This window comes from Hypanus sabinus, chromosome 11 (genome assembly GCF_030144855.1).
Source record: "Hypanus sabinus isolate sHypSab1 chromosome 11, sHypSab1.hap1, whole genome shotgun sequence".
NCBI classification, from domain to species: Eukaryota; Metazoa; Chordata; class Chondrichthyes; order Myliobatiformes; family Dasyatidae; genus Hypanus; species Hypanus sabinus.
The window spans coordinates 2,581,852-2,607,966 of NC_082716.1; the positions used below are offsets into that span (position 1 = coordinate 2,581,852).

Here is a 26,115-nt window from a genome sequence, read left to right on the forward strand (position 1 = left end):
AAGTGGAGGGTGATTGGTTATGGGGAAAAGGCAGGAGAACGGGATTGAGACGGATAATAAATCAGGCATGATGGAATGGCAGAGCAGACTCCATGGACTAGATTGTCTGATCTGCTCCTGTGTTTTATGACCTTATGGGACAGGGGAAGGGGATGGTCACCCAGCTACAGGTGGGTCGGAGGCTGTAGTGAGATGGACCCTGGCACAGAGCCTGCACTGTGAGCAAATCCCTCTCGCATCATGTGCCAGATCTGGGTGCAGAGGGAGGGTGGTGTCTGTGAATTGAGGCAACACTGGGTCTGTGGGTGTGGGGGAACAGTGTGTGGACCCTATGGGATGGATGGGTGAGATGGAACGGGGCCCATGGGATGAAGGCCCTGGTCCCTCAGGAGTTGTGAATTGGGCTGTCAGTCCGTCATTATGGTCGACCCCCAGGGTGGTCTGAGAGTTCATGACAGTTCTGGTTGGTGAGGGAGGAACAGAAAATAATGAAATATTGGCCCCCCAGCCCCGTGACTCAGTAACCGGTGGGTGACCACCCTGGTCTCTCTGCAGGTGCATCATTGCCACTGGTCTGGACAAGAAGCCATCGCCACCCCCAAAGCAAGCACAGGGCAGGGAGAGCAGGAAGCTGGGCTTGGCAAAGCAGGGCAGAGGGGTCCGCATGGTAAGGACAGCAGAGAACCTGCAGAGTGGAGCCTCTCCCAGTGCAACTGCACCGGAACAGGATGGAATGGACGAGGACCAGGAAATGTCAGATTGCCATGGAGCCCTGGGGCAAGGTTGGTCCAGGAACTGTGTCCCTATCCCTGTGTCTCTCTCTGGGTCTGCACTCACCCCTCCCCGTCCCCCTCTCCCGGGTCTGTTTCTCTCCCTCTTCCCTCATTTCCTCTCTCCCTCATCTCCCACATCTCTATCCCGGTCTGAATGGTGCTCTCCCGCCTCTTCCCGTGTCTCCTATTTCCTCCACCGGAGTCTGCCCTCCTGCACTCTTTCTCAGTCAGCTGGTACTGCTCACCCAGCCTTGACTCTCCAGACCCAGTCAGAACCTGGATCATTATCACTGTCCTCCAGTCTGTTGTTCTGTGGCAGAGCTACAGTGCAAGATATAAAATTCCCATCAATTAAAAAACAAGTAACTCGCCAAAGGAAGGATGAGCTAGTACTCATGGGCTGTGCAGGGATCACCAGTCCCCATTGAGTCCTCAGTGTTGGAAATGGTAAGTGGCTTCAAGTTCCTGCATGGGAACATCCCAGAGCCCAGCATATTGATGTAATCATAAAGAATGCCGACCAGAGAGCAGCTCCGCTTGATTTGGAGTTTGAGGAGACTTGGTATGTTACCAAGCTCTCCAGAGTATTTTGGATGGATGTACTGTGGAGAGCGTTCTAATTAGTTGTATCACTGTCTGGTATGGAGGGGCCATTGCAAAAGCTGTAGAAAGTTGTAAACTCAGCCAGTTCCATCACAGACAGTAGCCTTCCTAACATCACTAATGTCTTCTAAACGTGATGCCTCAAGAATGTAGCATCTATCATCCAGGACAAGCCCGCTTGTCATTGCTACCATCAGTGAGGAGGAACAGGAGCCCGCAGATGCACACTCAACATTTCAGAAACAGCTTCTTCCCCTCTGCTGTCTGATTTCTGAATGGACAATGAAGCCAAGAACTCTACATCACTATTTCTCTTTTGCACTATTTTCTATTTAATTCTATATAAATACTCTATTTATTTGAGGAGGCTTAGTAATATTTAGGTATTACACTGGATTGCTCCTAGAAAACAACAAATTTCACCTCAAATATCAGTGACAATAAGCGAGATTATGAAGGGGAAGTTGTTCCTGAACTGTTGAGTGTGGACCTTCAGATCCTCTCTTTGTGTTTATGAAGGGGTGATGTACAGGACATGTAGAGACGCAGGAAACTGGGTGACAGTGCCTGCCTTCCCACTACAAAGTACACCATTGCCAGAAAACGACCTGTCTCAAATCTACACTTGCCGGATAATTTCTGCTACCTTCAAAATTGGCCTTTCTGCTATTCAGAATCTCAACCCGCAGACCAGACCAATCTTTTTCCATATTTACTTTAAGGTAGTAAATTGAATTAGACATTGGCTTTGTGGGAAAAGCCAGGGATGGGAGTAGTTGGTTGCTGCTCCGACTGGAGGTCTGTGATTAGTGGTGAGCTGCAGGGGTTGGTGCTGGATCCTTTGTCATCTATAGATGATAATGTGGTTAACTGGATCAGCAAATTTGCAGATGACACCAAGATTGAGGGTGCGAGGAGGGTTTATCATGGTTTGCAGAGGGATCTGCATCAGCTGGAAAATGGGTTGAAAATGGCTGATGGGGTTTAATGCAGACAAGAGTGAGGTTTTGCACTTTCAGAGGACCAGCCAGGGTAGGTCTTAAACAGTGAGCAGTAGGATTCTGAGGAGTGTGGAAAAACAAAGGGATCGGGGAAATGCAGGAACATAATTAATTGAAAGTGGTGTCACTTGTAAATAGAGTCAAAGCTTTTGGCACGTTGGCCTTCACAAATCAAGGTATTGAGTACAGGAGATGAGTGTTATTTTGAAGTTGTATAAGATATTTGAAGCCTAATTTGGAGTATTGTGTGCAGTTTTGGTCAGCTACCTATAGGAAAGAAATAAGCAAGGTTGAAAGACTACAGAGGAAGTTTACAAGGATGTTGCTGGGTCTGGAGAACCTGAGTTACAAGGAAAGATTGAACAGGTGAGGACTGTGTTCCTTAGAGCATAGACTGAGATATTTGATAGAGGTATGCAAATTTATGAGGGGTATAGATAGGGAAAAATGCAATCAGGCTTTTTTCACTGAGGTTGGGTGGGACTACAACCAGAGGTCATGGGTTAAAGGTGAAAGGTGAAAAGTTTAAGGAGAACATGAGGGGAAACTTCTTCACTCAGAGGGTTGTGAGAATGTGGAATGGGTTCCAGCACAAATGGTGCATGCAAGCTCGATATCAACGTTTAAGGGAGGTAAGGATAGGTACAAGGATGGTAGAGGTATGGAGGGCTATGGTCCTGGTGCAGGTCGATGGAAATGGGCAATTTAAATGGTTTGGAATGGACCAGATGGGCCAAAGGATTGATTTCTGTGCCGTACTTCTCAATGACTATGACTCTGACTCTGTCTGGCTAAGGGGTGAAATCTGGGGGGGGGGGAGTTGATGGAAATATGGGGGATGAAATGGGATCAGTGTAGGACTGAATCAGATACAGGGTGAATATCACTGGCATACTATAAGCCATGAAATTTGTTATTTTGCAGAAGCAGTACATAGCAATACATAATGTTTTCAAGCTACAGATTACAATAAATATATATTAAAAATTAAATTAAGGGAGCAGTGCAAAAAGAAAGCAAAAAATATTGAGGTAGTGTTCATGGGTTCACTGTCCATTCAGAAATCTGATGGTGCAGGCAACAAAGCTTTTCCTAAGTGTGTGTCTTTAGGCTCCTGAACCTCCTCCCTGTTGGTAGCAATGAGAAGAGGGCGTGTCCTGGATGATGGGAACCTGAATGATTAATGCCGTCTTTTTGAAGCACCACCTTTTGAAGGTGTCCAACATGCTGGGGAGGTGAGTGCCCATGATGGAGCTGGCTGAGAGTACAACCCTCTGCAGCTTTTTCCGATCCGGTGCAGTTGCCCCTCCATACCAGGTGGTGATGTCAGAATGCTCTCCACAGTACACCTGTAGGCATACCAAGTCTCCTCAAACTCCGTTATGCAATATAGTCCCTGTCATGTCTTTTTTGTAATTGCATCAATGTCAGGCCCAGGATAGATCCTCAGAGATATTGACATCCAGCAACTTGAACTACTCACCCCTTCCACTGCCGATACCTTTGAGGACTGGTGTGTGTTCTAATGATTTCCCCTTCCTGAAGTCCACAACCATGTCCTGGTGGTAATTAATTTATTGCTGGCAATGGGTGGCAGATGTTCAGCACAGACTCAGTAGGCCAAACGGCCTCTCTCTCTGCTTAACAACTCTAGCTGTACTACATCTGCCACAGCCCCCGGGACTGGCACTCACCTAACTCTGTGTGTCCAATAGAATACGCCGACGATTTTGAAGAGGATGCGGAGAGGCCAGGCAAGGAGGCAGAACCCTGTGGACAGGGCAGAGAAGAGGCAGTGGGTGCAGAGGATGAGAGTGGCTCTGGCGAGGAGGGTCATGACCAGGGATTGGCACAGGAGCACGAATTCAGCAACAGCCTCTCCGACGCAGAGAGTGAGGAAAGTTCAGGTGAGTCTCCCTGTGATTCCCAACAGAGTTGTGGAAAAGTCACCAAATTGTCTGAAGAGGGCCGAAGTGGTGAGGATTTAAGGTATTGTACACGTCAAAATATTGTGTATATTTAACCCTACCCGTCTGTAAACCCCCCACCCCACCCCCCGGCCCCTACTCCCCTCCCTGACTCTGTAACCCTCTCTGGTCCCTACTCCCCTCCCTGACTCTGTAACCCTCTCTGGTCCCTACTCCCCTCCCTGACTCTGTTTCTCCCTCCAGCCCCTACACCCCTCCCTGTTTCCATAACACCCTTCCGCTCCTACTCCCTTCCCTCTCCATAACCTCCGCCCCTACTCCCTTCCCTCTCCATAACCTCCGCCAGCACCTTCCCCCATTAAACTATAAGCCTTATGAGCAGAATTAGGCCATTTGGCCCTTAAGTCCACTTCACCATTTTATCATGGCTGATCCATTTTTCTCTCTCAGCCCCAATCTCCTGTCTTCTCCTCATAACCCTTCATGTCCTGACTAATCAACCTAATCTCTCAACCTCTGCCTCAAAAATACCTGATGACTTTGCCTCCATGGCCACCTGTGGCAATGAGTTACACAGATTTACCACTCTCTGGCTGAAGAGCTTCCTCCTGATCTCCCTTGGAAATGGAAGCCCCTCTATTCCGAGGCTGTGCCCTCTGGTCCTAGACTCTCCCATCATAGGAAACATCCTCTCCACATCACTCTATTGAGGCTGTTCACCATTCGATAGGTGTCAATGAGGTCACCCCTCATTCTTCTGAATTCCAGTGAACACAGGCCCAGAGTCATCAAACACTTCTCATAGGATATGCCTTTCAATCCTGGAATCATTTTTGTGAACTGCCTTTGAGCCATCTCCAATGTCAATACATCCTTTCTTAGATAAGAGGCCAAAAACTGCTCACAATACTCCAAGTGAGGCTTCACCAGTGCTTCATAAAGCCTCATCAATACATCTTTCTTTTTATATTCTTGTCCTCTCAAAATGAATGCTAACATCACATTGCTACCCTCACCACAGACTCAACCTGCAAATTAACCTTTAGGGAATCCTGCAAGAGGACTCCCAAGCTCCTTTGTGTCTCAGATTGTTTTTAGATTTTCTGTCCATTTTAGAAAATAGTCAACCCTTTTATTCCTTCTACCAAAGTGATGACCAGCACTTCCTGACACCGTATTCCATCTGCCACTTCTTTGCTCATTCGCCTAATCGAAGTTGTTCAGTGGTGTCTCTGCTTCCTCAAAAATACCTGCCCCTTCACCTATCTTCGCATTGTCTGCAAACTTAACCACAAAGCCATCAATTACATCATCCAAATCACTGACGAATACCGTGAAAAAGGGTCGGTCCCAACACCGGCCCCTGTGGAATCCAAACAGAAAAGGCTCCCTTTATTTCCATCTTTGCCTCCTGCCAATCAACCAATGGTCTATAGATGTTAGAATCTTTTTTGTAACACTGTGGGATATTAACCTTGAGCCTCAGCTGAGGCAGTGTGTTTGTGTCCTTGAGCAAGGCACTTAACAACACATTGCTCTGTGACATCACCAGTGCCAAGCTGCATGGGTCCTAGTGCCCTTCCCTTGGACAACATCGGTGGCGTGGAGAGGGGAAGGCCTGCAGCTTGGGAAACTGCTGGTCTCCCATACAACCCTGCCCAGGCCTGCACCCTGGAAACTCCAGGCACAGATCCACGGTCTTTCGAGACCGACGGATGCCACCAAAACCTTGTTAAGGGCCTTCTGAAAATCTAAATACATAACAATCACCAAATTTCCTTTCTTCAAATAATTACAACAAATTCATCTGGCGAGATTTTCTCTAAAGGAAACCATGCAGAGTTTGGCCCATAATTTCTTCTGCCTCTCCCCTTATGAAGAGTGCAGTGACATTTTTAATTTTGCAGTCCTCCAAAACCATGCCACAGTCTATTGATTCTTGAAAGACTATTACTAATGACTCCATAATTCCTTCAGCCACCTCTTTCAGAACGCTGAGATGCAGATCATCTAATCCAGGTCTAATCTGCCTTCAGACATTTCAGTTTTCCACGCACCTTCTCCCTAGTAATGGCAACTTTTCTCACTACTGCCCCTGGCACTCTTGAACTTCCAGCACACTGCTCGTGTCTTCCACAGTGACGACTGATGCAAAGTACTTACTAAGTTTTGCTGCCATTTTATCATCCCCCAAACCTACCTCTCCAGCATAATTTTCTAGCCGTCCAATATCTACCCTAGTCTCACTTTTACTCTTTATATAAATGAAGAAACTTCTGGTATCCCCTTCAATATTAGTGGCTAGCTTACTTTTGTATCCCATCCTTTCCTTCTTTATGACTTTTTGTTAGTTTTAAAAGCTTCCCAATCCTCTTACTTTCCACTAACTTTTGCTGTTTTGTTCCCCCTCTGTGGCTTTTATGTTGGCTTCGACGGCCCTTGTCAGCCAGTTATGTCATCCTGCCTTCAGAATACTACTTCTTTAGGATCTATCTATCCTGTGCTTCTGAATTGCTCCCAAAAACTCCAACCATTGCTGCACTGCCATCATCCCCTTCCAATCAACTTTGGCCAGCTCCTCTCTCATGCCTCTGTAATTCCCTTTACTCCACTGTAGTACTGATGCACCTTACTTTAGCATGACCCTCTCAGATTGCAGGGTGAATTCTATCCTATTATGATGACTGACTCTGAAGGGTTCCTTTACCTTAAGCAGTCTAATCAATTCCAGTTCATTATACAATACTCAATCTGAAACAGCAGATCCCCAGGTGGGTTCAACCATGAGCTGCTTCAAAAAGCCAACTTGTAGGCATTCTTCAAATTTTCCCTCTTGGACTTCAGTACCAACCTGATTTTTCCAAATCTACCTGCATGTTGAAATCCCCCATACCTATCAATTGTTACCCTTCTAGCGTGCATTTTCTATCTCCCATTGTAATTTGTAGACCACAACTTTGCTGCTGTTCAGAGGTCTGTATGTATCTCCATCAAGACCTTTCTGCCCTTGCAGTTCCTTAGCACAATGATTCAATACCTCTCTCTAATGATTTGATTTCCGTTCTTACCAACAGAGCCATCCCACCTCCTCTGCCTACTTGCCTGTCCTTTCGATACAACCCTTATCCTTGGACTTTAAGCTTCCAGCTATAATCTTCTTTCAGACATGACTCGGTGATGCCCACAATGAAATATCTGCCAATTTCTAACTACGCAACAAGATCATCTACCTTATTCCATATACTGTGTGCATGAAAATATTACACTTTCAGTCCCTTATTTGTCACCCTTTTCAGTTTTTGTCCCCGTTGCACTGCAACTCATTCCACTGACTGCAATTTTGCCCTATCATCTGCCTGTTCTTCCCAACAGTCTCCCTACATGCTGCCTTTGCTTGTATACCTTTGAATCTGCTTTGAATCTCAGATTTTTGGGTTTTCCCCCCTTTTAGAAAATAATCTCCACATTTATTTCTACTACCAAAGTGCATGACCATGCAATTTCCAACATTGTATTGCCACTTCCTTGCCCATTCTCCTAATTTTCTGAATCCTGCATCTTACGTGTTTCCTCAACACTACCTGCCCCTCCAACCAATCTTCGTATCATCTGTAAACTTGGGAGCAAAGCCATCTATTCCATCATCTAAATCATTGATATACAGCATAAAAAAAAGTGGTCCCAACACTGACCCCTGCAGAACACCACTAATCACTGACAGCCAACCAGGAAGGGATCCGTTTATTCCCACTCACTGACTCCTACCAATTAGCCAATGCTCTAAGCATGTTAGTAACTGTCCTGCAATACCATGGGCTCTTAACTTGGCAAGCAACCTCATATTTGGCACCTTGTCAAAGGCCTTCTGAAAGCCCAAATATACAACATCCACTGAATCTCCTTTATCTATCATACCTGTAATCTCCTCTAAGAATTCCATCAGGTTCATCAGGAAAGATTTTACTTGAAGGAAACCATACTGACTTTGTACTATTGTTTCCTGTGTCACCAAGTACTCCATCACCTCATCCTTAACAGTTAATTCCAACATCTTCCCAACCACTGAGGTCAGGCTAACTGATCTATAATTTCCTTTCTGCTGCCTTCCTCCTTTCTTAAAGAGTGGAGTGACATTTGCAATTTTCCAATCATGCAGCACCACGCCAGAGTCCAATGATTTTTGAAAGGTCGTTTCTAATGCCACTACAATCTCTAATGCTACCTCTTTCAGAACCCTAGGGTGCAGTTTCACTGGTCCAGGTGACTTGTGTATCCTTAGGTCTTTCAGATTTTTAAGCACCTTCTCCCTTGTAGTATCTGCATTCACTTCTCTTCCCTCACATACTACAACATCAGGCATTACTGCTAGTGTATTCCACAGTGAAGACTGGTGCAAAATACTCATTTAGTTCATCTGACATTTCCTTGTCCTTCGTTATTATTTTTCTGGCCTCATTTATAAATGAAGCGAAGTTAAGTTCTGACTGTACTACTTCTTATAGATGCTGCCTGGCCTGCTGCGTTCCACTAGCATTTTGTGTGTGTTGCTTAAATTCGGTTCTATCAGTATTACAGTGGACTAAAGGGAATTACAGAGGCAAGAATTGATTGGAAAAGAATATGGGCAGGGATGTCGGCAGAGCAGTAATAGCTTGAATTTCTGGAAAAATATTTGGAAGACACAGGATACATGTATCTATAAGAGGTAAAAGTATTCTAAAGGAAATATGACATTACTGTGGCTCGCAAGAGAAGTCAGAGCCAACATGAAGAGAGGGGAAAATTCAAGCAAAAAATAATGGGAAGTTAGAAGATTGAGAAGCTTTTAAATACCAGGAAAAGAAGTCATTAAGGTAAAGATGGAATACAAAAGTAAGCCAGCCAGTAATATTAGAGGATACAGAAGTTTCTCTCGATAGAGGTGAGAGTGGATATCGGACACTGGAAAATGATGCTGGAGAGGTAGTGATGGGGGACAAGGAAATGGTGGATGAACCAAATGAGTATTTTGTGTCAGTCTTCACTGTGGAAGACACTGGCAGTATGGTGGAAGTTCCAGGTGTCGGGCATGAAGTGGGTGAAGTTACCAGAACTAGAGAGAAGGCTCTTGGGAAACTGAAAGGGCTAAAGGTAGGTTAGTCACCTGGACCAGGTGGTGTACACCCCAGGGTTCTGAAAGTGGTGACTGAAGAGATTGTCAGGCATTAGTAATGATCTTTCAAGAATCACTAGATTCTGGAATGGTTCCGGCAGATTGGAAAATTGCAAATGTCACTCCACTCTTCAAGAAGGAAGAGAGGCAGAAGAAAGGAAACTATAGGCCACTTAGTCTGCCCTCAGTGGTTGGGAAGTTGTTGGAGTCAGTTGTTAGGGATGAGGTCTCAGGGTACTTGGAGGCCCGTGATGAAATAGGCTGCAGTCAGCATAGTTTCCTCAAGGGAACATCTTGCCTGTTGAGGAAATAACACTCAGGATAGACAAAGGAGAATTGGTTGATGTTGTGTACTGGGATTTTCAGAAGGCATCTGCCAAGGTGCCACATGTGAGGCTGCTTAACCATCTACGAGCCCAGGTGTTACAGGGAAGATTCTAGTATGGATAAAGCAGTGGCTGATTTGCAGGAACCAAAGAGTGGGAATAAAGGGAGCCTTTTGTTTGTCTGCCAGTGACTTGCGGTGTTCCACAGGGGTCTGTGTTGGGACCGATTCTTTTTCCATTATATGTCAATGATTTGGATAAAGGAATTGATGGTTTTGTTGCAAAGTTTGCAGATGATACAAAGGTAGGAGGAAAGCAGGTAGTTTTGAGGATGTAGAGAGACTACAGAAGGACTTCAGCAGATTAAGAGAAAGAGCAAAGAAGTGGCAGATGCACTTTGGTAAAAGAAATCAAAGGGTTGATTATTTTCTAAATGGAGAGAAAAGTCACAAATCTGAGGTGCAAAGGGACCAGCAGTCCCTGTACAAGATTCCCTAAAGGTTAACTTGCAGGTTGAGTCTGTGGTGAGGAAGGCAAATGCAACGTTTATATGCAAGAGGTCTAGCATATAAAAGCAAGGATGTAATGTTGAAACATTATAAATCACCAGTGAGGCCTCACTTGGACTATTGTGAGCAGTTTTGGGCCCTTAATCTCAGAAAGGATGTGCTGAAACTGGAGAGGGTTCAAAAGTGGTTCATGAAAATGATTCCAGGATTTAACGATTTGTCTTACGAAGTGCATTTGACAGCTCTGGGACTGTATTCGCTGGAGTTCGGAAGCATGAGGGGTGACCTAATTGAAACCTATTGAATGGTGAAAGAACTTGTTGGAGTGGATGTGGAGAGGATGCTTCCTGTGGTGGGAGAGTCTAAAACCAGGGGACAGAGACCCAGAATAGAGAGGCTTCCCTTTACAATGGAGATGAGGAATTTCTTCAGCCAGAGGTGAATCTGTGGAATGTTGCCACTGGCAACCGTGCAGGCAAAGTCCGTATGTATATTTAAGGAAGTAGTTGAAAGATTCTTGATTGGTCAGGGCACGATGGGATACAGGGAGAAGGTAGGAGATTGGGGCTGAGATAAAAAAATGGCAGAGAAGACTCAATGGGCCAAATGGCCTAATTCTGCTCCTATATCTTATGGTCTTTACACATTCTCTGAGAACTTGCAACCTCCTGATGCACATGGCACAAATCTGATTATCTAGGAGGATGGCAGTCTCCCAAAGTTCCCACGCCTCACACAAATAGTACAACACAGTCCCTGAGGCCATCACACTGACTGTAGAACACAGTCCCTGGACCCATTCTCAGTAACTGTGTACAACACAGGTTCTGGACCCATTCTCAGTAACTGTGTACAACACAGATTCTGGACCCATTCTCAGTAACTGTGTACAACACAGACCCTGGACCCATTCTCAGTAACCGTGTACAACACAGGTTCTGGACCCATTCTCAGTAACTGTGTAGAACACAGACTCTGGACCCATTCTCAGTAACCGTGTACAACACAGGTTCTGGACCCATTCTCAGTAACTGTGTAGAACACAGACTCTGGACCCATTCTCAGTAACCGTGTACAACACAGGTTCTGGACCCATTCTCAGTAACTGTGTAGAACACAGACTCTGGACCCATTCTCAGTAACCGTGTACAACACAGACCCTGGACCCAATCTCAGTAACCGTGTACAACACAGACTCTGGACCCATTCTCAGTAACTGTGTACAACACAGACCCTGGACCCATTCTCAGTAACCGTGTACAACACAGATTCTGGACCCATTCTCAGTAACTGTGTAGAACACAGACCCTGGACCCAATCTCAGTAACCGTGTACAACACAGATTCTGGACCCATTCTCAGTAACTGTGTACAACACAGAGCCTGGACCCATTCTCAGTAACCGTGTACAACACAGACCCTGGACCCATTCTCAGTAACTGTGTACAACACAGACCCTGGAGCCATTCTGACTGTACTGACTGTGGCCTAACAGATGATGGATGAAGAATAAAGGGGCTTACCCTCACCGAAACCCGATAAGCCAAACCCTCCCCATTCCAACACTGGCCCACTGCTGCAATTCCCACTCAGCTTCCCCCTGCCTTATTTTTTGTTGCTCTGAATACCTTTCACTGATTGGGTGCAGTTCAATCTCTGAAAATTGCTGCAAACACTAGTTTTTTAAAATCTTCAACTTTTTTAACCCCTCCCTTTTTCTGTATATCCCTCCAGACTGAACATCCACCCTGTCTCCCACCCCTCCAGCCCCAGCACCCCTCGTCTCCCACCCTTTCCAGCCCCAGCACCCCCGTCTCCTACCCCTCCAGCCCCAGCACCCCCCTGTCTCCTACCCCTACAGCCCCAGCACCCCCCGTCTCCCACCCTGTCCAGCCCCAGCACCCCCGTCTCCTACCCCTACAGCCCCAGCACCCCCCTGTCTCCTACCCCTCCAGCCCCAGCACCCCCCTCCTACCCCTCCAGCCCCAGCACCCCCCGTCTCCCACCCCTCCAGCCCCAGCACCCCCCGTCTCCTACCCCTCCAGCCCCAGCACCCCCGTCTCCTACCCCTCTAGCCCCAGCACCCCCCGTCTCCCACCCCTACAGCCCCAGCACCCCCCTGTCTCCTACCCCTCCAGCCCCAGCACCCCCCTCCTACCCCTCCAGCCCCAGCACCCCCCGTCTCCCACCCCTCCAGCCCCAGCACCCCCCGTCTCCTACCCCTCCAGCCCCAGCACCCCCGTCTCCCACCCCCTCCAGCCCCAGCAGCCCCCCCGTCACCCACCCTTTCCAGCCCCAGCCCCCCCGTCTCCCACCCCTCCAGCCCCAGCACTCCCCTGTCTCCCACCCCTCCAGCCCCAGCACCCCCGTCTCCTACCCCTCCAGCCCCAGCAGCCCCCCCGTCACCCACCCTTTCCAGCCCCAGCACCCCCGTCTCCCACCCCTCCAGCCCCAGCACCCCCGTCTCCCACCCCTCCAGCCCCAGCACTCCCCTGTCTCCCACCCCTCCAGCCCCAGCAGCCCCCCCGTCACCCACCCTTTCCAGCCCCAGCACCCCCGTCTCTCACCCCTCCAGCCCCAGCACCCCCGTCTCCCACCCCTCCAGCCCCAGCACCCCCGTCTCTCACCCCTCCAGCCCCAGCACCCCCCGTCTCCCACCCTGTCCAGCCCCAGCACCCCCGTCTCCTACCCCTCCAGCCACAGCACCCCCCATCTCCCACCCCTCCAGCCCCAGCACCCCCGTCTCTCACCCCTCCAGCCCCAGCACCCCCTGTCTCCTACCCCTCCAGCCACAGCACCCCCGTCTCCCACCCTGTCCAGCCCCAGCACCCCCCGTCTCCCACCCTGTCCAGCCCCAGCACCCCCGTCTCCTACCCCTCCAGCCCCAGCACCCCCCGTCTCCCACCCTGTCCAGCCCCAGCACCCCCCTTCTCCCACCCTGTCCAGCCCCAGCACCCCCCGTCTCCCACCCTGTCCAGCCCCAGCACCCCCGTCTCTCACCCCGTCCAGCCCCAGCACCCCTGTCTCCTACCCCTCCAGCCCCAGCACGCCCCGTCTCCCACCCTGTCCAGCCCCAGCACCCCCGTCTCTCACCCCTCCAGCCCCAGCACCCCCCTGTCTCCCACCCCTCCAGCCCCAGCACACCCCCTCGTCTCCCACCCCCTCCAGCCCCAGCACCCCCCATCTCCCACCCCGTCCAGCCCCAGCACCCCTGTCTCTCACCCCGTCCAGCCCCAGCACCCCCGTCTCCTACCCCTCCAGCCCCAGCACCCCCGTCTCCCACCCTGTCCAGCCCCAGCACCCCTGTCTCTCACCCCGTCCAGCCCCAGCACCCCCGTCTCCTACCCCTCCAGCCCCAGCACCCCCATCTCTCACCCCTCCAGCCCCAGCACCCCTGTCTCTCACCCCTCCAGCCCCAGCACCCCTGTCTCTCACCCCTCCAGCCCCAGCACCCCTGTCTCTCACCCCTCCAGCCCCAGCACCCGTGTCTCTCACCCCTCCAGCCCCAGCACCCCCGTCTCCCACCCCTCCAGCCCCAGCACCCCCGTCTCTCACCCCTCCAGCCCCAGCACCCCCGTCTCTCACCCCTCCAGCCCCAGCACCCCTGTCTCTCACCCCTCCAGCCCCAGCACCCCTGTCTCTCACCCCTCCAGCCCCAGCACCCCTGTCTCTCACCCCTCCAGCCCCAGCACCCGTGTCTCTCACCCCTCCAGCCCCAGCACCCCCGTCTCCCACCCCTCCAGCCCCAGCACCCCCGTCTCTCACCCCTCCAGCCCCAGCACCCCCGTCTCCCACCCCTCCAGCCCCAGCACCCCCGTCTCTCACCCCTCCAGCCCCAGCACCCCTGTCTCTCACCCCTCCAGCCCCAGCACCCCCGTCTCTCACCCCTCCAGCCCCAGCACCCCTGTCTCTCACCCCTCCAGCCCCAGCACCCCCGTCTCTCACCCCTCCAGCCCCAGCACCACCCCCCGTCTCCCTTGTACCTCCACCTGACACCTGTTGTTCTCGTATCCACTCTACCACAGGGAGCATCCACTCCCACTCATCCTCATCTGGCTTCCCGAGGTCCAGCGAGGAGTCCGATAGAGACTCATCGGAAGCTGGGGTTCACGAAGGTGGTCGTGCAGCCAGCGAGGAGCGTGCTGGTGAGGAGCCCAAGGCCACGGTCGAAGGAGAAGCAGATAGTATGGAAACGCTGGTCCCAGGTGTGAGTGAGGGAGACAGTGATCCCAGAGCCAGTGTGGACAACAGGTGGTCCATCAAGGATACTCCCACAACGGGTGGTGAGCAGCCGGGAGCCATGGGTGACGGGTGGAGAGGGAGTATGGTGGATGTGTGCGCTGCCGAGCTCTCTGTCTCAGGGAGATCAGCAGCTGGTAAGTAAACGTGTTCCCTGCTCCCTCTGCATGCCTGTCCCTCGGCCCCTCGTGTTGCTGTGGCTACATCCTACCAACACGGCACCATGGAGCCATGCTGTGCCAACATGCCAATGCCAAATGTGCTTCATGGAGAGTTCATCCTTTGTGTAGTAAACCGCAGACCAGAGCTGATCATGACCTGTGCTGTGCGCGTACACGTCTGTGTCTGTGTGCTTGTTGAGGGCTGCGGTGAACCTCGTAAAACAGGCTCTAGAGGGAAGAGCGTATCAAGAGAGTCCGAGAACTGGTCTATCAATCCCTGGCTGCACGGCTGTGCCCTTCCTTACAAACCCTCCCCTGCACTCCCACTCGCTCTCCCCTTCCTCCTGGAACTACCCCGCAACATTCGGATGGAGTTCCCATGTGAATCCCATTCCCATTCCCATGCACTGTCCCTAAAACCCACCGCAACACCCTCACTCCGCTATGCCCTTCGAATTGCTCCAATCACTACCCCCTTACCCACTCAGCCCTCTCAAACCTGCTTTAAAATCCAACACTCTCATTCCCCCCAACTTGCTCCACCGCACCCCTCCACCCACACTCCAATCCCATGACACTCACCACTGCAGTGCTCCCCCTCAGCTCCTCCCTAAACCCACTTCACTCCTCCTGTGAGAGTGGCCGTCACACCCCCATCGCCCTCCGGAGAGGGACATTTCTCCCGAGTTCCTGACTGTAATTTTCCAGGTCACATGTCAGCTCCAGTTAGGAATCCCCTCTTCCCTCTTCCCTTCCTGGAAGCCTTTCCCCCTGCCGATGCTGTGATCCCCTTGCTGGATCCAATCAGCGGCTCTGGGAATGTGTTGTCTGGACGATACGAGGAGTGGTACTCACAAACCAATGGAGGATCTCAGCAGATCAGGCAGCGTCTATGGAGGAGAATAAACCGTCAATGTTTCAGAACGAGACCCTTCATCAGGACCTCTTTCTCATGGTCCATCTCCACTCTGATCGAATTCCTCCGTTATCACATCCATCTATCATCTTTATACCAGCTTTATCCCACCCCTCCGCCCACTTAGTTTCACCTCTCGCCTTCCAGCTTGTCCTCCTCCACCTCCCTCACCTTCATATTCCAGCTGCAGTCCTGATGAAGGGTCTTTGCCCAAAGCATTGACCGTTTATTCCTCTTCTGTAGATGCTGCCTGACCTGTCGAGCTCCTTCAGCATTTTGTTTGTGTTGCTTTGGATTTCCAGCATCAGCAGAATCCCTTGTGTTTATGTAGAAGGATAGGCAGTGTTGTCGACAACATAAGTTGGGGTGCCACAGCAGTGTAATAGTTAGCACGATGCTGTTGCAGCTCAGGCCAGCGGAGTCAGAGTTCAGTTCTTGCATCCCCGTAAGGAGTTTCTACGTTCTTCCATCTGGTTTCCTTCCAAAGCCATTTGAGTTGTGTAGGTTGATTGGTCTTTGCAAACGGTCCTGTTTTTACAGTAGGGTTAATGGGTGGGTACCTGGGCTTGATGAGGTGGAAGAGCCTGTTCTGTGCAGATCTCTTAGTAAATAAATGGAAGCTACAAATGAAATGAAATGAGTTACGGATTCAACTAATAAACATGTTTCTTCACACGTTAATTGATTACTTTGTAGATGTTGAACTCACCTCACTTTCCCAACTTTAAGCTAGAAAGGAGAGGTTACCATGTGATCTGATCCATTTGACTTTGTTTGGGCCACTAGGAGAAGAAATAGTCACCCAGGCGCGACTGAACTGATACTAGTGTCAGACTGTTCAACCCAGGGGCTCACACTGCCCCTCCCAACCCATCCACCAAACCTCCCTCTGCACCCAACCTTCGACGCAGGTGGAAATGTCACTGTTACCATGGCAATGGTTTCTACTGGAATTGGAGGCTTCAGCTAAAGTCCAGCCATAAGACATCAGAGCTGAATTAGGCCCATCGAGTCTGCTTAGCCTTCCAGCATCGCTGATTTATTAACCCTCTCAATCCTATTCTGCCTTTTCCCTGTAATCGTTAACCCCCGGACTAATGAAGAATGAATAAACCCCCGCTTTACGTATGCCCAATGACATGGCCCCCACAACCGTCTGTGGCAATGAATTCTTCCTCATCTTTGTTGTAAATGGATGTCCCTCTATTCTGAGGCTGTGGTTCCTCCACTACAGGAAATTTCCTCTCCACATCAGTTCGCCAGGTTTCAATCAGATCCTCCTCGCATTGTTCTAAACAGGCCCGGAGCCATCAAACTGCACAATTTGTTGTTGTTAGCCTATGTTACTGTTATTAACCTGCGTGAAATATGTATTTAATAGCCCTCACTGAATCCTGTTTCCTGTGATCCACTGTAATAAAACTGAGTACAGAGACATCTTGCAGACTGCAAGGAAGTAGACCTTTTGGCCCATCGAGGTCATGCCAACCATTAAAACACTTATTTAACCTACATGAATCAGATTTCATTCCTCCTACACTCCCAGTAACTCCCCCGAAATTCCACCCCTCAGCTACACACTGGGGACAATTACCTCAACTGACCAGTACGTCTTTGGGATGTGTGAGGGAATGGGAGCACTCTTGAGGAACCTACATGGTCACACAGGGAGAGCATGCAAACTCCACAAGGACAGCGCCAGAGGTCAAGATTGACCTGGAACCAGAGTGTCTGGCACTGCATCCTGAAGGGAGAGAGGTGTGGCTGACTAACCAAACAACCCTTACGTCTTCGGGATGTGGAGGGAAACCCAGGCTTGGGAATGAGGCCTGGATGGGAGGTTTGGTTGTTTATGAGGTAAACATAGAAGCATAGAAAACCTACAGCACAATATAGGCCCTTCAGCCCACAAAGTTGTGCTGAACACGTCCTTACCTTAGAAATTACTAGGCATACCTATTATCCTCTATTTTTCTAAGCTCTATGTACCTATCTAAAAGCTTCTCAAAAAACCCTATCGTATCCACCTCCACCACCATTACCAGCAGCTCATTCCACACACTCACCACACTCTGAGTAAAAAACTTACCCCTGATATCTCCTCTGTACCTACTCCCCGGCACCTTAAACCTGTGTCCTCTTGTGGCAGCCATTTCAGCCCGGGAAAAAGCCTCTGACTATCCACACGATCAATGCCTCTCATCATATGTGATGATAATTGACCTGTCGGAGTGGTATAACCCTCCCACGTCTGCTCTGCTCTGCAGGTTTACCACCAACTGCAATGCACTCCAGTATTAACCTGTGCTGTGTACAACCCGCTGGTGCACTGTACCTGCCACGTACCTGTGTTGTGCATTTATCCAGAGTGATGTGTTGGTGTTTCTGTGTGTCTGAGGGAACAGTGTGTGTCAGCTCACCCAATGCCCTACACCCCTGGGTCAGAGGGGCATCCCATCTGCTGGGTGGTGGCTGCAGTGTCCAAATCCCAGAGCCCACTCTGAATTCCGGGCAGAAAGAGCAGTACCCTGTGGCAAAGTGAGCTGGTCTGGATCCAAGCACCCACTCACCATCCTCTTCCTGAGTTAAACCCCAGCCTAAGGTGAGACCATGAGCAGAACTGGGCCATTTGGCCCATCGAGTCTGTTCCATCATTCCATCATGGCTGATTTATCATCCCTCTCAACCCCATTCTCGTGCTGTTTCCCCATAACCTTTGACACCCTGAAAATCAAGCACCCACCAGCCTCCACTTCAAATAGACCCAATAACGTGGCCTCCACAGCCACCTGTGGCAACAAATTCCACAGATTCACCACCCTCTGGCTAAAGAAATTCCTCATCTCTGTTCAAAATGAACGTCCCTCTAGTCTCGTCTGAGGCTGTGTCCTCTGGTCCTAAACTCATCCATTATCATGACCCCCACCTTCTGAAAACTAACAAAGAGGGGTTCGCCTGTATCATGGGTGGATCCAGCAGTCTCTCAACTTGAGAACAGACCTGTTCAGCTGAGGGGAAGCAAATCATGAGATAAAATAAAGACTGGTTTTATTTGTCATACGTACCTCAGACATTGTAACGTAGTGAGATGCATCATCTCTGTCAAATGAAATTAGTGTTGGAGGCAGCCCACAAGTGTCACCACAATCTCGGCAACAACATAGCATGTTCAGAACTCACTAGCCCGACCCACATGTCTTTGGAATGTGGGCCACGGAGAGAGCATGCAAACACCTCACAGACAGCCCAAGGTTCCGGCCATTGTCCTGGGCAATTAGATCTGGACAATGAATGTGTCATGGGATGGTTTCAGCACAGAGTGGTGTGGTAAAACCATTCTGTCCATCTGCTCTGTGCTAGCCATGACTGTGCCAGTTCACAGCTCCCCACTTCCCAGTTAAATGTGCCGATTCACAGCTCCCCACTTCCCAGTTAAATGTGCTGATTTACAGTTTGTTCCACTTAACCGTGTTTGCTTGAAGAAATAAATGCAGAAAGTGGTTAGAATGGTTATATGCATCAGCTCCTTAGTATGATGGCAGGAATGGAGAGTACTGCGTTAAAACTGAATATTACAGATACGAGGACCAAAGTGCAAGGCTCGACACCTTCAATGCCAAGTCTCTCTTCAAACTCGCCTTGAATCACTTCTGTCGGGTAACTGTGGTTACACAAGGGTTACCATAAGACCATTCCACTCCTTGAGCCAGTTGGATCTGTATCTTCATTCCAGCCACCTCTGCTACTCCAGATCACGTAACTGTCTAAATCTGGTCAAAATCACCCAGTCCGGCGGTTCCTCAGACGTGTGTTTGTGGCCTCCAGGGAAAAGATTCCCTAGTTCTCTCTCCTCATCCATGTGCTTAGAGTTTCCTGGAAAAGGCTTGGAGAAACCCTATTTATCTTGAGATGCATTTATTTATTTATTTACATATCTATCTATTTACTGTTTGTTTATTTTAGAGATACACTGCGGAACAGGCCCTTCTGACCAACCATCTGCATCAGTCAGCACTCCCCCAGTTTAACCCCAGCCTAATCACAGGACGTTCACCATGACCAGTTACCCTCCTAACCCATGTGCCTTTGGAGTGTGGGAGGGAGCCAGAGGAGTGTATAAGCTCTTTACAGACAATGCTGGAATTGAACTCTGAACTCTGACACCGTGAGGTGTAATGGCGTCATGCTAACTGCTACACTACTTCGGCAGCCACCTCTAGATCTTCCAAAGCCCACTGCCTATGACCCATGATAGTGTAATAACAGGTGTGTGAGGCACAAAGGAGGCTGTTCAGTAGAACACGTCCAATCCCCGTGGCACTCCCTTCCCCCACCACAATTCCACCCCAGCACTGTGTCTGAAGCCCAGCAAAGAACACAGAACAGTAGAGTACAGCACACGCCCAGCCCTTCGGCCCACAATGTTGCATCAAATTAGTAATTAAATAGTAAACTAAACTAATCTTCTGCCTACACAATATCTGTATCATTCCATTTTCCTCACATTCATGTGTCATGTGTCCGCCTAACATCTCTGAAAAGTTTCTAATCTGTCTCCCTCTGCCACTACCCCAGGCAGCACATTCCAGACACCCACCACTCTGTAAAAAAAAAATAACTTGCCCCTCACATCACCCCCTCAGCTTAAATGAAAGCCCTCCGTTTCTTTATTCATTCATTCACGGGATGTGGGCGTCACCAGCCAAGCCAGCATTTATTGCCCATCTATAGTTGCCCTTGAGAAGGTGGTGATGAGCTGCAGTCCCTGAGGTGTAGGTACACCCACCGTGCTGTTAGGGAGGGCATTCCATGATTGTGACCCAGTGACAATGAAGATATGTTTCCAAGTCAGGATGGTGAGTGACCTGGAGGGGGTTTTCCAAATGGTGGTGGTCCCAGGTATCTGCTGTTCTCGTCCTTCCAGATGGAGGTGGTCGTGGGTCTGGAAGGTGCTGCCTTAGGAGGTTTGGTGTGTTGCTGCAGTGCGACTTGTAGAGAGTACACACTGCTACAACTGTTCATCAATGGGGGAGGCATTGGAAGGGGTACCAATCAAGTGGCTGCCTTGTACTGGATGTATTAGACAATCCAAAATTGGGTAAAAAAGCCTTTGTCTGTCTACTCTATCCATACACTGCTCATAGACTTATATACCCCTCTCAGGTCGCATATCTTAAATACAATGATGTGGAGAGTGCTTCTGCTTCCCCCCCACCCCAACACTCTCTGGCTGGTAAAATGCTTCCTCTTAGAGCAAAAGAAATACAGCAGAACGAGGCCATTCAGTCCACTCCACCATTTCATCATGGCTGATCCTGGATCCCACTCAAATCCCATACACCTGCCTTCTCACCATATCCTTTGATGCCCTGACCAATCAGGAAACTATCAATTTCTGCCTTCAATTTACCCATGGCCTCCACTGCAGTCTGAGGCAGGGCATTCCACAGATTCATCACTCTTTGGCTAAGAGAACTCCTCCTTACTTCTGTTCCAAAAGGTCACCCCTCAATTTTGAGGTTGTACCCTCTAGTTCTGAATACCCCCCCCCATAGGAAACAACCTTTCCATATTGACCTTATCTAGTCCTTTCAACACTTCAATGTGATCCCTACATATTCTTCTAAATTCCAGTGAGTACAGGCCCAAAGGTGTCAAACTCTTTCATGGAACATAGAATAATACAGCACAGTACAAGCCTTTCGGCCCACAATGTTGTGCCGACCCTTAAACCCCGCCTCCCATATATCCCCACTCCTTACATTCCTCCATATACCTGTCTAGTAGTCTCTTAAATTTCACTAGTGTATCTGCCTCCACCACTGACTCAGACAGTGTATTCCACGCACCAACCACTCTCTGAGTGAAAAACCTTCCTCTAATATCCCCCTTGAACTTCCCTCCCCTTACCTTAAAGCCATGTCCTCTTGTATTGAGCAGTGGTGCCCTGGGGAAGAGGCGCTGGTTCCTCCACTCTATCTATTCCTCTTAATATCTTGTATACCTCTATCTTGTCTCCTCTCATACTTCTCTCCAAAGAGTAAAGTCCTAGCTCCCTTAATCTCTGATCATAATGCATACTCTCTAAACCAGGCAGCATCCTGGTAAATCTCCTCTGTACCCTTTCCAATGCTTCCCCATCCTTCCTATACTGAGGCAACCAGAAATGGACACAGTACTCCAAGTGTGGTCTAACCAGAGTTTTATAGAGCTGCATCATTACCTCGTGACTCAAACTCTATCCCTCAACTTATGAAAGCTAACACTCCATAAGCTTTCTTAACTACCCTATCTACCTATGAGGCAACTTTCAGGGATCTATGGACATGTACCCCCAGATCCCTCTGCTCCTCCACACTACCAAGAATCCTGCCATTTACTTTGTACTCTGCCTTGGAGTTTGTCCTTCCAAAGTGTATCACCTTTATAAGGCCTTGCCAGTGCCTTATAAAGCCTCAGCAACATGTTCTTGCTCTTGTATTCTAGACCTCTTGAAATGAATGCCAACGTGACATTTGCCTTCCTCACCACCGACTCAATCTGCAAGTTAACCTTCAGGGTGTTCTGCACAAGGACTCCCAAGTCCCTCTGCATCTCAGATTCCTGGATTTTTTCCTCATTTAGAAACCAGTCTGCACATTTATTTCTTCTAACAAAGTGCGTGACCGTGCATTTTCCCACATTGTATTTCATTTGCCACTTTCTCCTAAACTAAGTCCTTCTGCATCTACCCATTTTCTCAATACTACCTGCCTCTCCACCAATCTTCATATCATCTGCAAATTTGGCAACAAAGCCATTTGTTCCATCATCTATAATTCTAAATCATTGATATACAGCATAAAATGAAATGGTTCCAATACTGACCCCTGTGGAACACCACTAGTCACTGGCAACCAACCAGAAAAGGATCCTTTTGTTCCCACTCGCTGCCTTCCCAGTCAGCCAATGCTCTAACCATGTTCATAATTTTCCTGTAATACCATTGGCTTTGAACTTGGTAAGCAGCCACATGTGTGGCATCTTGTCAAAGGCCTTCTGAAAGTCCAAATGTACAACATCCACTGCATCCCTTTTATCTATCCTACTTGTAATCTCCTCAAAGAATTCCAACAGGTTCATCAGGCAAGGATTTTCCCTGAAGGAAGCCATGCTGACTTTGTTCTACCTTGTCCTGTGTCACCGAGTACTCCATAACCTCATCCTTAAAAGTTGATTCCAACATTTTCCCAACCACTGAGGTCAGGCTAACTGGTCTATAATTTCCTTCCTGCTGTCTTCCTCCTTTCTTGAAGAGTGAAGTTAAATTTGCAATTTTCCAGTCCCCTGGAACCATGTCAGAGTCCAGTGATTTTTGAAAGATCATTATTAATATCTCCATAATCTCTATCGCTACCTCGTCCAGAACTCTAGGGTGCAGTTCACCTGGCTTGGGTGACTTGTGTAATTTTAGGTCTTTCAGCTTTTTGAACACCTTCTCCCTTTAATAGTAACTGCACTCACTTCTCTTCCCTCACACCTTCAACATCTGGCACACTGCTAGTGTCTTCCACACTGAAGATTGATGCAAAATACTCATTTAGTTCATCTGCCATCTCCTTATCCCTCGTTATTATTTCTCCTGCCTCATTTTCTAGTGGTTCTATATCCACTCTCATTTCTCTTTTATTTTTAACATAACTTTTAAAAACTTTTAGAATCCACTTTGATATTAATTTCTTGCTTTGATATTTCATCTTTTCTTTCTAATGATTTTTTTAGTTGCTCTCTGTAGATTTTTAAAAGCTTTCCAATCATCTATCTTCCCACTTTTTTTTGCTTTGTTGTATGCCCTTTCTTTTGCTCTTACTTTAGCTTTGACTTCCCTTGTCAGCCACGGTTGTGCTATTTTACCATTTGAGTATTTCTTCATTTTTGGAAAACACATGTCCTGAACCTTCCTCATTTTTCCCAGAAACTCACGCCATTGCTGCTCTCCTGACTTCTCTGCAAGCAGCTCCTTCCAATTTACTTTGGCCAACTCCTGTCTCATACCACTGTGATTTCCTTTACTCCACTGAAATACTGCTATGTCAGACTTTACTTTCTCCCTATCAAATTTCAAGTTGAACACAATCAAATTCTGATCACTGGTTCCTAAGGGTTCTTTTACCATAAGCTCCCTAATCACCTCCGGAACATTACATAACACCCAATCCAGTGTAGTTGATCCCCTAGTAGGCTCAACAACAAATTGCTCTAAAAAGCTATCTCTTAGGTATTGAACAAACTCACTCTCTTGAGATTCATTACCAACCTGATTTCCCAATCGACCTGCGTGTTAAAGTCTCCCATGACTACCATAACATTGCCCTTTTGACTTGCCTTTTCTATTTCCTGTTGTAACCTGTGATCAACCTCCCAGCCACTGTTGGGCCTGAAAAAACTGCCATCAACGTCCTTTTACCCTTGCAGTTTCTTAACTCAACCCACAAGGATTCAACAGCTTCTGATCCTATGTCACATCTTTCTACTGATTTGATGCCATTCTTTACCAGTAGAGCCATGCTATCACCTCTGCTTACCTTCCTATCCCTCTATTACAATGTGCAACCTTGGACATTCAGCTCCCAACTACAACCATCCTTCAGCCATGATTCCATGATGGCCACAACATCGTACCCAACAATCTGTCCTTTTGAGACAAAGTATATCCTTTGATGGTAAACTACCTGCAATGACCTTCTTTCAGCCGCAACTCAGTGATGTCATAGTGACCAATTTCCAATTGTGCCATTCTTTGCCCTTCTGAATTTTGCCTCTGTGGTACAACTTAACTCTTTGCCTTGTCTGTATTTGTATCTAATCATTGGCTTGACCTTCCTTACATTCATGTTACACCCATCATCTACTTGTAAACCTGCTGGTTCATCCTCAGCTTTATCATATTGGTTCCCATCCCCCTGCTAAATTAGATTAAACCACTCCCAACGGTTCTAGTACCTGCCCACATGGATATTGGTCCGCCTAGGATTCAAGTGCTACCCATCCCTTTCGTACAGGTCCGATCTGCCCCAGAAGTCCAGATTATCCAGAAATCAGTATCCCTGCCCCCTGCTCCAATTCTTCAGCCACACATTTATCTGGCACCTCATTCTATTCCTATTCTCACTGTTGCGTGGCACAGGCAGCAATCCTGAGATTACTGTCCTTGAGGTCCTGCTTCTCAGCTTCCTTCCTAACTCCCTGTAGTCTGTTTTCAGGACCTCTTCCCTTTTCTACTCCTGTTGTTGGTAGCATATGTATCATGATTTCTGGCTGCTCACCTCCTCCTTCAGGATATTGTGGATGCGTCCAGAAACATCCTGGACCCTGGCACCCAGGAGGCAAACTACCATCCGTGTTTCCTTTTTGTGTCCACAGAACTGCCTGTCTGCCCCCCTGACTATTACTGCTGCCTTCTGAGCCAGAGTTACAGCTATTGTTGCCTCTCCAGGTCAGTTGTCTACCCCCCCCCCCCACAAAAGTACTCAAAATGGAGTACTTATTGTTGACAGGGATACTCTCCACTATCTGATGTTCTCCCTTCCCTCTCCTGACAGTCACCCATTTATCTGTCTCTTGTCGCCTTGGGGTAACTACCTCCCTGTCGCTCCTGTCTATCACTGCCTAACAAGTGGAAGGTCACTGAGCTACAACTCCAGTTCCCTAACACGGTCCCTAAGGAGTTGCATCTCGATGCACCTGGTGCAGATGTGGCCGTCCGGGAGGCTGGAGTCTCCTGTACATCCCACTTCTGACACCCAGAACAGAATTGTTGCCTGTTCCTCTGACTGCTGAGTCCCCCATCACTGCCACTAGCCTCTTGTCCCTCTTTCCCCTCTGTACTAAAGAGCTATGCTTGGAGCCTGGTCTCCATGACATTCCCGGGAGGTCATCCCCACAACAGTATCCAAAACAGATACTTATTGTTGAGGGGAATGGCCACAGGGGGCTCTCTGTGCTAATTGCCTGTTCACATTTCCATTTCTCCTGACAGTCACCCAGCTACTCGCCTCCTGCAACTTAGGGGTGACTACTTCCCTGTAACTCTGATCAATCATCTCCTCACTCAACAACACAAGCCAAAGGTCATTCAGCTGCTGCTCCAGATCCCTGACACAGTTGTCAAGGAGCTGCAGCCGGATGCCCGTCACACAGTTGTAGTTCCCTGGAGACTCTGGGTCTCCTCGGACTCCAACATCCAGCATGAAGGGCACACCACAGCCATTTAGTACTAAGTACCCCTGACAGGAAGAAACAAGGGAAACGACAGAAACTTATCCAGTAAACTTACCCAGAGCCAATGCTACTTCTGAACTGAAGCTGCCTTTGAGCTTGACACTCGCTCTCTCACTACTGGCCCTCTGCCAACAATGGCCGCTCCTGGACATTTATTTACTCCTCCCGCCACTGACTGAGCCACCAGAATGACACTGATCGCCCGTGAAGCTTTGCTCTTAAATGAGCATCAATGACCTGATCCTCCC

General features: G+C 48.7%; 2 protein-coding genes across 11 annotated transcripts in view; both read left to right on the forward strand.

The window, feature by feature from the left end:
* The window catches only part of erich3 (glutamate-rich 3), a 75,170-nt gene extending 58,051 nt beyond the window's left edge, over positions 1-17,119 (forward strand). For all 10 annotated transcript variants that reach the window (XM_059983664.1, XM_059983665.1, XM_059983670.1 and 7 more), the window contains 3 exons: positions 556-782; positions 4,093-4,284; positions 14,317-17,119. In XM_059983664.1, coding sequence (XP_059839647.1) covers positions 556-782; positions 4,093-4,284; positions 14,317-14,675 — 778 coding nt within the window. In that variant the 3' untranslated portion in view covers positions 14,676-17,119. The remainder of the gene's footprint in view (positions 1-555; positions 783-4,092; positions 4,285-14,316) is intronic.
* A 7,908-nt stretch (positions 17,120-25,027) lies between these two features.
* The window catches only part of LOC132401651 (uro-adherence factor A-like), a 30,063-nt gene continuing 28,975 nt past the window's right edge, over positions 25,028-26,115 (forward strand). The window contains exon 1 of the mRNA XM_059983674.1: positions 25,028-25,082. The gene's annotated coding sequence lies outside the window, so the exon portion shown is untranslated. The remainder of the gene's footprint in view (positions 25,083-26,115) is intronic.